This window comes from Lipotes vexillifer, unplaced genomic scaffold (genome assembly GCF_000442215.2).
Source record: "Lipotes vexillifer unplaced genomic scaffold, Lipotes_vexillifer_v1.1 scaffold314, whole genome shotgun sequence".
Lineage (NCBI taxonomy): Eukaryota > Metazoa > Chordata > Mammalia > Artiodactyla > Lipotidae > Lipotes > Lipotes vexillifer.
The window spans coordinates 123513-139300 of record NW_006777107.1 but is presented as its reverse complement, the minus strand read 5'-3'; the positions used below and the strand labels follow the sequence as shown (position 1 = coordinate 139300).

Below are 15788 nucleotides of genomic sequence, written 5' to 3'. Positions count from 1 at the left end.
AAGAATATTTTGGCCAAACTGCAAAATCAGAGAACAGAAAATGAGGAACCAGTTTCACGGATCTTCAGCGACTGCTATTTCTTTGGTTCCACTATTTATCCTCTTTTGTTCTCTAGACACAAGCAAAGGCGTTTTTTCAGAGGAGTTATGGTTCCTTTATCCAAAATCCCACTGTATCCTAGGCAGGGCATTTTAGTGAATAAATAATGGACTAGGAATTCTCTGACTTTAAAGGTTAACTTAAAATCCTGCTGTCAAAAGTTCTTCAGTCACGGATCCTGATTTTAAAGCTTTTCCATGGGAAACAAAGGGCATTTGGAGCTGAACCCTGGAGCACAGTAACGACCAAGGCAACTACTGGCAAAGCACTGGGGTATAAAGCAAAGGTGGCTTTGTATTTTTTAAAAAACTGGCAAAATTCATATATCCCAGGAAGTGTTTTCTGTCTTATAATCTATGCATTTATGTCAACAGCACTGCCATGTCCCCAAACATTTTTGGAACTTGTGTTTTGCAACGACCTTAAGTCCTTACAGCACATTCTCTGATGCTCCTGAATGGTAGCAAAGATTCCTCCTTTGAGGGTGGATTTAACTTGTGGGAAACAGCTAACATCATTTTAGGCCATGAGAAAGGCCATCCAGCTCAGTAATACCATTTTAGATTAAAAAAAAATATGGAATGCTCAATGCCTGGAAAGACATCCCAAAGCAATACCAGAGTCAATTCTAAAGCAAATTTTCAAAATGCTTTAAGCAACAGTAAATTGAAGCAGTCTTATCACCTCTTTTTGTTCATCACTCATGCTGCTCTAAGCTCAATACCATGCTCTTTGTACGTTATGATATTAAATCCTCCTAACAGCCACCCTCCCCAATATGAGCAGCAAAAGCTCCATGTTAAGGATGAGAAAAGTTGCTCAGTTCAAGAAAAATCTCCCAAAACACACAGCTGTAAATGGCAGAGCCTAGATTCCAAGGCAGATCTGACTGACATCAAAGTCCATGCTGTTTCCAATTCCCAATTTTGCCCCTTAAAATATGAATCTAGCCTCTCAAAGAGCTTAATTTCAAGGAGACAGCTTATAATCAGATAAATAAGTCCCGTTATAATGCTCTCATTACCTGATAATTAGCAAGTACAGTACTACCTGTTTTTCTTATTCCCATGCTTCTCCCTAAATTTTAAATATAACACAGCTCAAATCTTCCTTTAATTCTTCAAGTTCCCTCTCATTAGAACCAACAGTCTCTACTAACCACTAAGATCCTGGGGTAGAAGAGACCCTGCAAAGGTTCCACAGAACTATGACACCGTAACATTATTTTAGAGCCACATTTACTCAGTGAAAGATGAATGCCAATAAAAAGCAATACTTCCTCTAGTGCTATATAACGAAAGGGAAAAATCCAGGTCTTTATCGATTCTTTGTTCAAGAGTCCCAGATTCGGTGACTTCATAAACCACATCTGCAATGGAAACCTTCTCTAATACAGCCCACATGCTGTGTTATCCATCTGTGCTCAAGTGTTAGGAGATGACAGCTCTAAATAACTTCTGAAACAAACTAAACTTAGAACAGAGATTTACAAATATACACACTATTTTTGAGGTTAAAAAAATAAACACCAAACTGATATTAAAACTTAGGATATACCAATTACAGAACACCTCTAATCAATTTGATAATCCAAGGTTGACTGTAGTGTCAAGAACTACTTGAAAGCATTCTTTCAAATGTCATCTCAGAAGGGACAGAACTGACTGTCTGGCGATGGCTCACTAATAGTGAAGTCTTCTGAGACAGATATTTAATAAGAAGGACGAGCCCTTCCTCCCATGGAAATGCTTCAGTGTCTCTAAATTAATGGTCTCCATGTGCTCCAAACCACTACTTTCAGGTTATTTTTAAAAGAAGACAACACTTAGCATAACAAAACCACAATTCATATAGCAAGATGAATCACCATACCCCGGAGCCTTTAGAGAAAAACACAGAAAAAGAGAGGAAAGAAATAGGAAAAAAAAAAAAAAAGTATCAAATTAAAAAAAAAACGTTTCAAGGCAATGTGAAGGAAACAAAGGCAAGTGAGAGGACAGGCCACATTCTTCAAGAAGGTATAACATTCCAATCCCTTTACCTGATGCTGTTACCAGGAGGCTGTCTGAGGCACCTGCTCTACAGGATGAGGCACTAACAGGGTTTATGGAAGAGCGAAAGGCAATGGTGGTGGGAATGACAAGGGAACTTTCTGAACATGCAGGTTGGTTCAGTCCAGGGGTTTCAGCAGGCCAGGCACCCACCTGAGACGTGGCCAGGGCTGAAACGGCACAGCCTGCAGGTGCCACAGTTAAATCTATGGATGGTTTTGGTGGCAGCTGAGGGGAGGAAGACTTAAGGAGATTCTCCTCACTTATTACCCTGTTCCCTTGTGGCAAACTGGAAGGAGGCGAAGCCACAGTTTTGTTATCAACTTTGGCCCCTGCATTGGAGGCCCTGCTGCTATCCATGACAACCTTGAGCTGCGGGTGCGGTGGAGAAGGAGTGTGGGAGAGCCCTGGCTTTTTGGGAGGGATGGGAGGAGGGTTTCCTCTGTCAACTCGTGCGGCACCGGGAGTCTTTAAACTGGTCCGACCGACCGGCGGGTAGGTGCCAACGTCCCCCGTGGGGGGCACTCCAGGTCTCGGGGGTGCTCCCGCTGGAGGGCTCGTAAATCTTGACAGTGCTTGGGTCACAGTATTCCGAGCTAGCTGTTTGGCCACTAGGTTGTCACGACTTGTAGGAGACACATCTCTGGATGGAGGACTTTGGGTAGTGTTCCCGTTTTGGTCTGGGTCATTAGCATTGCCCTGAAATCGAAACCGAGCCGCTTGGATTCGCGGGTTCAGGCCTGGATGCAGAGGCGCGTTGGCACACGGTGAATGTAAAGTGTGAGGAGGTGGGGCAGGCGTGTGCCCAGCGGCCGGGGCGGCGGTGCTGGGAAGCGGGGACGCACTACTGGTTAAATCTGGTGTTGAGCCGCTGCTCGGTCCATTTTCCTCAATTCTGTTTGCGCTTGGAGGTGGGACAGTGGGCAGAGAGGAACCAGTCAAGTCACCGTGGGAAGCCTGCCTGTCGATACCTGGCCTGACCAAGTCGGCACTGGCACACGCATTCCCCTTCGCATTGGCGGAAACTAGGGGGCTCCCCATGGCAGGCTTTACAGGCACGGTCAAAGGTGACTTCTTCACGGGGTCAGTGCTCTCTATCACTAGGTCTGTCTGGCATGCAACAGATCTCGTCATCGGTCCCTCTGTTCCCACAGATATAGAGACCAAACGTCTATCTTTTGTCTTCCGGGGGAGAGAGAGGCTGGGTTTGCTGTCGTTTCCCCTTTTCAGTTGCTCGATCATCTTCTTCATCTTGTCTATCTCCTCTTTGAGGTCAGTGGTGTGTGCTTCTTCTCGGTGCAGCTTGGCACGAAGCTGTTCCCGCTCTGTGTCAAACTCTGAGAGCTGCTTTTCCATCTGAGCTTCCATTTCTGTGCTTCTTTGTTTCTCAGCGGCGAGTTCCTCTTCTAACGCACTCGTCGTCGTCTTCTCCTCTTCCAGTTTGGCCATCACCTCTTCTAGCTTCTGGGCCTCCTCTAGGACTTTGCCCGAGAGCTGCTTGCACTCCTTGACCAGCATCAGGACCACGTGCTTGTTCTTGCCTCGCTCCTCCTCCAGGCGGGTGGCCAGCTTCTTGTGCTCTTGCTCAAGGGCTTGGAGCTGAAGCTTTTCCATCTCCAGCTGAAAGAAATGCACAGGACAGCCCTGATTAATAGGCAGAGGATTCTTTCAGCCAAAGACGTGGAGAGATTTTTATTAATTTTGTAACAATTACATGGTTTGGGTTAAAGTACCACATTTCTGAAATGTGTCGTGAGATGACAGATAATAGTTTAGAGACTCATTAAAATGAGAAACTAGATGTAAATGGTTTTACAAAAAACATCTAAATTACAGCAAGACAAAAAAAAATTAATGTATTAAAGTTAACTGTAGAAAAGGAGAATAGTTACCTGATGCTTCAAAATCACAACACAGAGTTCAGTCTGCTTTGCAAAAACAGAACTCTGTTAGGGAACTGATTTTTTTTTTTTTTTAAGGTTTAATGCCTTAAAATTACTCATCTTTGAGGCACTGTTTAATAAAAAGTGCTGAAAACAGAGGACTTCAGTTAATTTCTAAACTCCTATACTTGCTGATCATATTACTTAGTTTTTTGTAAACTTCTTTGAGCTTATGATGGGTTGCTGTAAAAATCATGTAAAATCACATATGAAAGTTCTTTGAACTAATATATAAGAAATATCTTATTAGAAATAAAATCAGTATCAGTGAACCCCAAGTCTGACCTCATCTCCTTTAATCCCACTTTGCCCACTTGGCTCCCATGACACTGGTCTCCCCGGTGTTTCTTGAACATCATCCTGCCTCAGAGTCTCTGATGTTGTTGCTCTCTCTGCCAAGAAATTCCACCACCACGCATCACACAGGGTGCCTGTACTGAGGAGTCTGCGCACTGCACAAGGGTGACCGGTTGCAGGGGTGAGAGGGACTGAAATCCTGCTCTGCCTTCTCACCACGCGTCTGCCCAGGCCTGGGGTTGTATCTGCCTGGAAAGAAGGGTGCGTTTTCCTTTAGGAAAAAGGCTCTGTCTGCTCCCTGAGCCACAGGTCCCTAGGATTTAGGCTTTCCAAAGCAACATTTGCTTAACTGATCAACACAGAGAAGAAGCTTTTAAAAACTTTTAAACCTCCAGGTGGCGTTTTCTAATATGCACAAAAACACCCAACGGCACAAAAGGCTGGCTCTTTTACTTCCTTCAGGACTCTGCTCAACTGTCACCTTCACAGCGAGGCTGCCCTCACCATCCTGTGGAAGACAACAGTCCTTCCCACCCTTGTACTTAGCACTCTTTGGTTAGCACCTGCCTACCTCAACTACAACAGGACTCCACGAGGGCAGGGACTGTGACTTCTTTGCTGCTGTATCCCCAAGACCTAGAACAGTCTCTGGCACACAGTGGTGCTTAATAAACTACTGATTGAATGAATGAAATCAACAAACTACTGATTGAACGAATGAAATCAACACAGTTCACAAAGACATCAAACTTCCAAAGGCTGATGGACTTTTTGGATACGAAGGCCTTACAGATGCACCATTCTAACATGTTCGCCCAGGTTTCTCACTTCTCTCCAGGAAACATCTGCCATGAGGTGCTTGTGAGGGATACATCCCAAGCTGGCTGTAGTCGTCAGGCCGGTCCACATGGCTTACCTTCTCAACTAGAGAAACTTTCCCTTGGTGGTCCATAAAGGGCCTTACAGTTTAAGGTTAAAGTAGATCTACCTGATGAAAGACATGGAAAGGATTCCTGCAACCCCCAGATGTTAAACACAAATATACTCTCAAGAGAGACAGGGATTATTCAATCCAGTTCCAAGTCGTCAGTGACAGAGGAAGGAAACGCTCACATATGATCCATCAGTTGAGAACGTGCTCCTGTTCCTCACCATGAAATCCATTCCCCTCAGTCACGCACGAGACCAAAAGCAGAGAACGGCTCACTGCCCAACCAGCAGTCAGAGGTATGATTCACTTACTTTTCCCCAAGAATAATTAGAGACAACTATCCATACACATACACTCTACTCTACTATATGAAATTTGGGGGTGACTTCATAAGTAGATTACGTAAGATTTGGGAAACAATAGTGCTGTCCTATACTAGATGTATATGTATATTTTATTCATCTGGGTGCCTCACAGAAAATTGGACTTATTAATAGCTAAAGCACTTTTAACTCTTCTAAATGCATCAAGAAATAGGTTACTATGGAAGGCATACAGAAAATTAGAGCTATAAAGAAAATATTAAATATGTTTTGTATTACCCCCTCCCCTTCCAAATTCTTATAGCAACATAGGAAAAAGCACATATCGGGTCAATTTTCAGTTTATTTTTAAAATATGATTTTCCTAACTTATCTCTGAAGGTGGAAAAAAACGTTTTCTTGTAGAATTTAAGGGCTACCTGCACTTTCTAAAACAACTAACTAGAGGCCAAGTTGGCGATTTCCCTGATGTCATCCAGTTATTCCATGTCAGGATCCCAGCACTCATTCAGGTTTCCAACGGTCTCAAGTTTTTCCCACCACATCACACAGGCTGCCCATAGTATTTCTATACTATGGGTCATCACACTTTTTATTTTATTTTTTGCAGTACATGGCCCTCTCACTGTTGGGGACTCTCCCGTTGCAGAGCACAGGCTCCAGACGCGCAGGCTCAGCGGCCATGGCTCATGGGCCCAGCCGCTTCACGGCATGTGGGATCTTCCCGGACCAAGGCACGAACCCGCGTCCCCTGCATCGGCAGGCGGACTCTCAACAACTGCGCCACCAGGGAAGTCCCACACTTTATTTTTGAAATAACTTTCATCTTACATTTTAGAATCGAATTAAAGACTTCCAACAGGAGATCAACTCAACTAATCTCAGATATTTATACAGAAGACTATACTCCTATAAAAGCACCCATAATTCTTCTGCATCTTTGTCCTTCCATCATTCGTGCCTTATAAATCCGATCTCGGAGGAACATGAGTCTTTTCAATCTCACTACAGATAGCAAAGCACAGAGGAAACCACATAACCATGCACCTACAACACATGGTTCCAAACTCAAGTGAGCTCTGAGCCCCAGCCATCAATCACTCTACCGAACTCTGTTTAGCCTCCTCTACCATTTACTACGTCAGGGAATATTTAAACCTCTGCTACTCTCCCCAATACTTCACCCAATGAGAACTCAAGAGACTCTCAGTCTACCCTAATAGACTCTTTTATCAAGAAAATTCAGACTAACTCACTCCCTCTACATCCTGTCTCGTCCCTTAAGCTTTTTTATAGCCACTCCAATCCATATGTCCTTCCCTTCACTCTAAGGGAGAGAGGTTTCCATCTGCTGAAGGTCAGACTTTCTTCAACAATTAACTTCATTACTCCCTGTCACCTCTGACTTGCTCCATCAGTGGTCACACTGCTCTTTATAAATATTAAACGTCTGTCTCTCTATCAGCTCCTTCCAATCAGTATATAAACATATTCCCATACTTAAAAACTAATTTTTATATTAAAAAAAATTCCTTGACTATTCTGGCCCAGAGACAAAGTTCTTGTCCTTGAAAGAGTAAGAACTATAGTACTAAGTTCTAATCCCAACTTCTTGGCCGTGTCACCTTGATAAGTTTTCCCTCTAAAGTTCAGTTCTGTTTGGTTCTCTTATCTGCACAACAGAGCAATGACAATCATTACTTTACAGGATTAAATGAGGCAAACACATGTCAAGTATCTACCATTGTGCCTGGCACTAAAAAATGTTAAGTTTTCATTTCACAACATAATAACTATTTGTGCTATTTTAAAATGTCAGTTTTACAGTGTTTTTCCTCTGAAAACACATTTAACAGGCAAACAAAGATCTAGAGAGTTGACCATATTAAAAATACAGATGATGTTTTTATAAGTTTGATAGCAATTATAATATAACAATACAAAGTACATCAGAGAAAGTTCCACTACCAGTAATGGTGAACAACTTTTATTAGACTATCTTCTCCTGCAGATAATAACGATAAACATTTGAAAACATATTAAGAAAATAACTATTTGAAGGCTCTGGAGAGCAATAAAAGTGATAAAAATAGGAGAGGAGTACACCTTCCCATTAGGAATAAGTCAACAGCACTGGATGAGATTTCCCCTTGTAGAGCTTTTCAAGTGAGGGCTATTCCCTGTGCTGATAGGCTCTGGCAGCAGGAGCTCAAGCACAAAGCACCCCTTACAGTGGCCTGAGGGGCCAGAGGATGAAAGCAACTGGAGCCACTGCAACTAACCTCACCAGCATCACTGGTTAACTCTTGAATTATACATTCGTAGGAGAGATTCCATACTGAATGACAGAGGTGGCTGCTGAATGGAGAACTGAGCAAATACTTCAGCTATTGCCAACTGCAAAAAGCCAGAGTTCAGAGTATGAATCTAACCAGGTTAACTACTTACTAGAAATACACTCTTCAGAAGATAACAGAATCCACAGTCTCTGTACCACATCATCCATAATGTCTAGCATGCAATAAAAAATTACTGGGCATGCAAAAAACGTATTTTAGGTGATCCATTGTCAAGAGAAATGTACTCAAACAGAAACTGATCTTAAGATGATCTATACTGGAATTCGCAAACAAGAATCTGAAAGCAGCCATTTTCTAAGAAAATATAGTTGCAGTGACTGAACAGGATAGGAGTCTTAGCATAGAAATGCAAACTAGAAACAAATGGAAAGTCTAGAACTGAAAAGCACAATAACTAAAATGAAAAAAAAAAGTTGAATGAGCTTAATAGAAAATTTGAGAGAGGAAAACTTAAAAAGAAAAGAAAAAACAATGAATTTGAACATAGAGCAAAAGAAAGTATCCAATTTGAGGAACACAGAAAAGAGGGACTGAAAAAGTGAAGAGCACTTCAGTGACCTGCAGGGCAATATAAAGTGGTCTAAATTCCACATAACTGGATTTCCAAAGGGTGAAGAAAGAGAATGGGGAAGAAAAAATAGTAAAAGAAAAAAATGGCCCCCAAATTCACAAATTTGGTAGAAAACAAACTTACATATCCATGAAGCTCAGAAATCCCAAAACAGGATAAAGAAAACCATACCTAGGCACATCAGAGTAAAAGATGAAAACAAAGATAAGAAATGATATTGAAAGCAGCCAGAGAAAAAGACACATTACATACAGAGAAACTACAATATAAATGATGGCTGAATTATTATCTCCAAAATACATGAAGCGAGAACTGACAGAAGGGAGAAAGACAAATCTATAACAATTTTCTCTCATCTATATTAAAAAACCAGCAAGAGGGCTTCCCTGGTGGCGCAGTGGTTGAGGGTCCGCCTGCCTATGCAGGGGACACGGGTTCGTGCCCCGGTCCGGGAAGATCCCACGTGCCGCGGAGCGGCTGGGCCCGTGAGCCATGGCCGCTGAGCCTGCGCGTCCGGAGCCTGTGCTCCGCAACGGGAGAGGCCGCAACAGTGAGAGGCCCACGTACCGCAAAAAAAAAAAAAAAACCAGCAAGAATACAGTAGCTCCGAATAACACTATGAAAATCACCTGGCCTAACTGACACTATGGAACAGAATACCCTAGGACAACAGATGATGCAGTCTTCCCAGATGCCCTTGCTGAGCTATTAAAAATCACCAAAAAATTACAAAAAATTAAAATGTTACAGAATATGTTCTCTGACCACAGCAGAATCAAATTGTAAATAAATCACAATAAGATATGAATAATACCCCAAAATTCAAAAATAAAACATAGTTCTAAATAGTACAAAAGTTTAAGAAGGAATCACAAAGGAACTTAGAATATATTTTGGGCTGATTGAAAATAAAAAATATCAAAATTTGTAGGATGCAGTGAAAGAGGAGTATTTAAAGGCAGATAGAGCAGAGGATACAGACGAACATATCTTTCATCGCTTACATTAGAAGAGTTTTCTCCCAAAGTCATATAGATGGCCAACAGGCACATGAAAAGGTGCTCATCACTACTAATTAGAGAAATGCAAATCAAAACTACAATGAGGTATCACCTCACACCAGTCAGAAAGGATATAATTAAAAAGTCTACAAATAATAAATGCTGAAGAGTGTGTGGAAAAAAGGGAACCCTCTTACACTGTTGGTGGGAATGTAAATTGGTGCAGCCACTATGGAGAACAGTATAGAGGTTCCTCAAAAAACTAAAAAGAGAGTTGCCATAGGACCCAGCAATCCCACTCCTGGGCATATACCCAGACAAAACTATATTTTGAAAAGATACATGCACCCCTATGTTCACAGCAGCACTATTTACAATAACCAAGACATGGAAGCAACCTCAATGTCCACTGACAGATGAATAGGTAAAGAAGATCCATCAACAGATGAATAGATAAAGAAGATATGGGGGGTGTGTGTGTGTGTGTGTGTGTGTGTGTGTGTGTGTGTGTACACACACACACACACACACATATACATACACACAATGGAATATTACTCAGCCATTAAAAAGTATGAAATAATGCTACTTGCAACAACATGGATGGACCTAGAGATTATCATACTAAGTGAAGTAAGTCAGAAAGAGAAAGATAAATACCATATGATATCACTTATATGTGCAATCTAAAATACGACACAAATGAACCTGTCTACAAAACAAAAACACTCAGAGATATAGAAAACAGATTTGTGTTTGCTGGGGGTGGGGAAGTGGGTGGGGGTGGAGGACTGGAGTTTGGAAATAGCAGATGTAAACTATTATATACAGGATGGATAAACAACAAGGTCCTACTGTATATCACAGGGAACTATATTCAATATCCTGTGATAAGCCATAATGGAAAAGAATATGTATACCTATAACTGAGTTACTTTGCTGTTCAGCAGAAATTAACACAACATTGGAAATCAACTATACTTCAATAAAATTTTAAAAAAAGAAGAATGGGAGAGGCCACAATAGTGAGAGGACCGTGTACCACACACACACACACACACACAAAAGTAAAAGAATATATAAATGTATAACTGAGTCACTTTGCTGTACAGAAGAAATTAAACACAACATTGTAAATCAACTATACTTAAATAAAATTTTTTAAAAAACAAGAGTTGTCTCAAATCAATCATCTAAGTGTTACCTTAAGAAGCGAGGAAAAGTTAGGTGAATGAAAGACAAAATAAAAGGAAAGAAATAAAGGTAAAAATCAATGAAATACAAGAGACAAGTGACAGAGAAATTAACAAGGCCAAAAGTTGTTTTTCAAATAAAATATCATTAACATTGTTAAACATTTAAAGAACAGATTAAGAAATATAGAAAAACACAAATTACAAATAAAAGGAATAAAGGATGGGGTACCACTATGGAATGAATATTAAAAGGATAATAATGAAAACCTTGTGCCAATAAATTCAACAAAACAAATTCCTCTGAAACACACGACTTTCAGAATTGACACAAAATGGCATAAAAGATTGAAATAGCTTTATATCTTTATGAGAAACTGAATTCAGAAATAAAAATTTTCCCCTAAAGAAAACCTCTAACTCATTGATTTACTAGTGACTTCTACCAAACATTAAAGAAAGCCAAACTCACACAAGCCCTTTCAGAAAATAAAGAAGGAAATGCTTCCATTTTCCTTTATGAATCCAGGATTACTTTCATATCAAAACCAGTCAAGTACTCTTTTAAAATTTACAGAAAAATTATCACTCATGAACACACACACAAAACTCCTTAGCAAAATATAGGCAAACTGAATCCAGCAATATTTAAAAAGAGTAATAAAAGGTGACCCACTGAAGTTCACCCCAGGAATCCAAGTTGGTTTAATATTTGAAAATCAATTAGTGTGATTCATCATATTAAAAAAATAAAGCACAAAACCATGACTACAGCAATAGATGAAGATAAGCCATTTTGCAAAATTCAAAACTCCATCATGATAAAAACCACTCAACAGAGAATAGAATGAAACCTTAATGAGATAAAGGGCATCTATAACAAAGTACAGCTAACATCATACTTAACCATGAAACAGACTGTTTTCCCCCTAAGTAAAGGAAAAGCCTCTGAAGTCTGCTCTCACTATTTCTGTTCAACATTGTATTGGAGGTTCTAGTCAGTGCAATGATGGGGAAAAAAAGGAAAAGAGGAAGGCAGGCAATTTGGAAAGGAAAAAGTAAAATGGGTTCTGTTCATAGGTAACATGCTTGTTTACCTACAAAATCATATAAAATATACAAAACAACTGCTAAAACTGATAAGCAAGATCACAGGATACAATGTCAACATACAAAAAATCAACTGAATACCTGTATACTAGCAACAAATGTTTGGCAAAAACTTAATTGTGTTTATAATAGAATCAAATATTTAGAAATAAACCCAACAAAAGACATTTAAGACTACTAAACTAAAAACAGTAAAACACTGCTAAAAGAAACCATGAAGACCTGAAAAAAATGAAGAAAAATACTATAATCATGGGTTGGAAGACTCAATTTTGTTAAAGATGCCAATTCTCAACATATTAAAGGGTCCATGAAACTTCAATCCCTGAAAACTTTCAGAGAAACCAGCAAATTGATTTTAAATTTTTATGGAAATGCAAACGACCTAGAACAGCCAAAACAATTTTTATAAAGAATAACAAAGTTGAAAGACTTGTGGTTTGTGCATTTAAGGCTTATTATTTAACTACAGTCATCATTTACCTAAAGTTGTAGTATAAAGGTAAGACTAATCCATGATGAGAAAATCAGAAGTGTTCAGTGGCTGCCTGAAGTTGGGGAGGGATTTATGGAGAAGACACTCCAGGAAACTCTCTATGGTAATGTTAACATTTTCTATCTTGTAAGGGGTACAGCTTACACAACTATATGCATTTTTAAAACATCAATTTGTGTGCTTAAGATGTAAATTTCACTTTAATGTAAATATCTCTTTAAAAGCTATAAACAATAGTAAATTCCAGGTTTGCATGTTTGCTTTTTATAGTGCTATGGATTAATAATTCTGAAACTACTCTCTGTGTGTTCTAGGCTGGAGTACACGAGTAACATATTGAAGTATAATGGGTTCCAGCTTTCTCACTGTTGGAGAAGTTAGTTTTAAATAGAGAAAGGACAAGAATGTACCCCCTATGGTTTTGGATTAGAATCAGAGGTGTCAATATAAGTACGAACTCATGGTTTCATACAGACAGAACTATAGATAAATAAAATATAGATTTGTGTGTATATAAAATGTATGTATAAATATGATAATTATACATCATTTCCTAGCTTTAGTTTCATTTCTAAACACCATTTTCCATTAAAAAGGAATGGAAGTAACAGCTTCTGGGAGTAAGAGCTAACTGCAGGGGTTAAGGAAAAGAAAAGTGTATGATGAGCCTGCAAGAAAAAAAATACCCTGCTGTAAGAAAATAAGGAAGTGCTCAAAGGATGATGGGAATATATCAAAATGAGTAGCTTGAAAGGGCTCTCTCTCACTGGCCAAATCTGGGACAATTTTGAGCAGTGACTGTGGACCTGATGGGTAGGGGTAGGAACAGACACCCCCAACTAAACTGCACACTGAGGAGATTATAAAGGAACCACAGCCTCTTGTGTATAAAGACTACAGAGTTCCAGCTGACTCTGTTCTACTATTGTCCAATTTATATCTACTCACAACCACTTCCAAGTCATGGCTGAAGGGGAATTTTGCATGGAGCAGTATTACCAAAGCCTTTTGCAAAAAGCAGCGGATTATGTGGAAGAGCTTAGAAGAACTAACACAACTTCACTGGTAGTGAGGAAGTGGGTGGTTGCTCCAAGAATAGCACCCAGACTGGGAGCTCTGAATGAAGGGAGCACCAAACAACTGTTTTTTCCAGAATGAAAGGAAAAGCTCTGTAGGTGGAACAGAGCAGCAATGTAAAGGCGATCAGTTCTAAATCAAAGCGTAAAAGAGAGAGGCAAGCAATTATGGTCATCTGTAAAATGAGAAAGCAGACTGCATGTGTCACAACCACAAAATATTCTTATGACATTTTATTATATTCTTTATTACTCCCTCACATGTTTTAACACTCACTGCACCCTTGTCCTCTTTTCCACACGGTCACCCTCACTGGCACCTGCCCAATCCTGGTAAACAAATACATAACGATGAAACATATTGAGATTTTCTCCTTTATAGGGGCTGGAGCTACCAGTCAGCAGTTGGGCTCTGTAGTTCTCATCTGCCCCTTCCTCTTTTTTTTTTAACATCTTTATTGGAGTATAGTTGCTTTACAATAGTGTGTTAGTTTCTGCTATATAACAAAGTGAGTCATATATCCCCATATCCCCTCCCTCTTGCATCTCCCTCCCACCCTCCCTATCCCAACCCTCTAAAAAAATGGTTCTCATGAACCTAGTCACAGACTTTGAGAACAAACTTATGGTTACCAAAGGGGAAAGGGGGGGGGGGGGGGGGGGTAAATTGGGACGAAGTGCCCCTTCCTCTTGATCTAGTTTCAAAAGACAGAAGGGAAGACATGGATGAGGCAAGTTGTTCTCTCCTCTAAATCCCTGCTCAGAGCTGCAGACCTCAGTCTCCAGCTCCCCTTAATGCTCACTCTGCAGTGCTCCTGGGGAGTCCAAATGCATCTTGAAACGTAATAATGCGTTATACAAAAAAGACTAGGGGGCTTCCCTGGTGGCGCAGTGGTTGAGAGTCCGCCTGCCGATGCAGGGGACGCGGGTTCATGCCCTGGTCCGGGAGGATCCCACGTGCCGTGGAGCGGCTGGGCCCGTGAGCCGTGGCCGCTGGGCTTGCACGTCTGGAGCCTGTGCTCCGCAACGGGAGAGTCCACAACAGTGAGAGGCCGCGTATCGAAGAAAAAATAAAAATAAAAAAAAGAAAAAAAAAAAAAAAAAAAGACTCAGGAAGGAGCTAAAAACAATCATTCATGTACAAAGCGTCCTAAACATTCTTCCTAAAAATGTTATTTTAGCTGTTTCTCTACCATGTTATCCTTGAATGAAAATCATGAAAACAATTTAAAACTAAATTATATTTGTATGTTATAACCATTACATAATGAAGTAGAAAACAGTGCATACAAACGGCAAAACAAATTACAATTATTTATAATGGGAAGAAAAAGGCCTATGAAATAAACAAAACGCATATTGTGATTGCTCTTTTCTCGTCCACTTGTCATTTCTTTGGTTGTCTAGCACCTGAAACTCCTTCCTATGTCAGGAGAATTCTCCACCTCTGGTTCTCTCCTATAGTAGTTAAATATGGCCAATAGTTGCTTTCCCAGTCTTGTAGCTAAGGAGAGGGCATGGGGCCTAAGGGTGGCCAATCAAATGCACCTGCTCTTAGGCTTCAACTAGGAAATGAGTAATGCAAAGAAGCAGGGCCAGGGGAGGCACCACTCAAGACCCAGAGCAGTGACGGCAGTGGTGCTGTCTGGTGTCAACAAGCTTCAGTATCTAGCTCTCAGCAGAAGGATCAGCCACAGCAGACTAGATCTACGGTGAGCATTTGTCCGTGATGCTGGCTGGTACAAGCTTGTCCCCTAGTTCTCCCAGCCATGCTCTACCATGCTGTAAGCGAACAAATAAATGCTGTTTCTGCTTAACTCAAGAATACTGGATTCACTTGCTCGCAACTACAAATTCTGCCTGACGCAGCTACCAGCATGCAACTGACCACATCATACTGAGCGGCCGCCTAGAAGGAGCTCTGTCTAATACACAGAACTACGTTTAGTTTTTCCTCTGGTGAAAAAAACTGTCCCCTTCTGAATTTCCTAGTTGTTATTTTGGCTTCTTTCTTTTAAAGGCTCTGATCAAATTAAAAGATCCTTCCTATCTCAGGGCTAGAAATTATACTATGTATGAATAAAATGACTGAAAATAAATTAGAAAAGAAGCTGTATTAACAGATGATGCATAAGATAAATAATAAAAACCCAAATAACAAGCACCCTAGGTTACTGGTTCTAAACGGGGGAGTATATTACCAGAGGCAAAGTGCCCCATGAAGATTACTCATTAGCTTATTCAAAGTGGCTTGAGGCTCAGGCCATTTGCCAAATTGACTCTTACCCAAATTTTCCTGGCACACAAATTACCAAACAGTTAACCCTCCTATTAGT

General features: G+C 40.4%; 1 protein-coding gene across 1 annotated transcript in view; it reads right to left on the bottom strand.

Annotated features, from left to right (window-relative positions):
• CTTNBP2 (cortactin binding protein 2) overlaps positions 1-15788 on the bottom strand; it is a 159498-nt gene that overhangs the window by 80520 nt on the left and 63190 nt on the right. Inside the window, exon 4 of the mRNA XM_007450770.1 lies at positions 2142-3771. Coding sequence (XP_007450832.1) covers positions 2142-3771 — 1630 coding nt within the window. The remainder of the gene's footprint in view (positions 1-2141; positions 3772-15788) is intronic.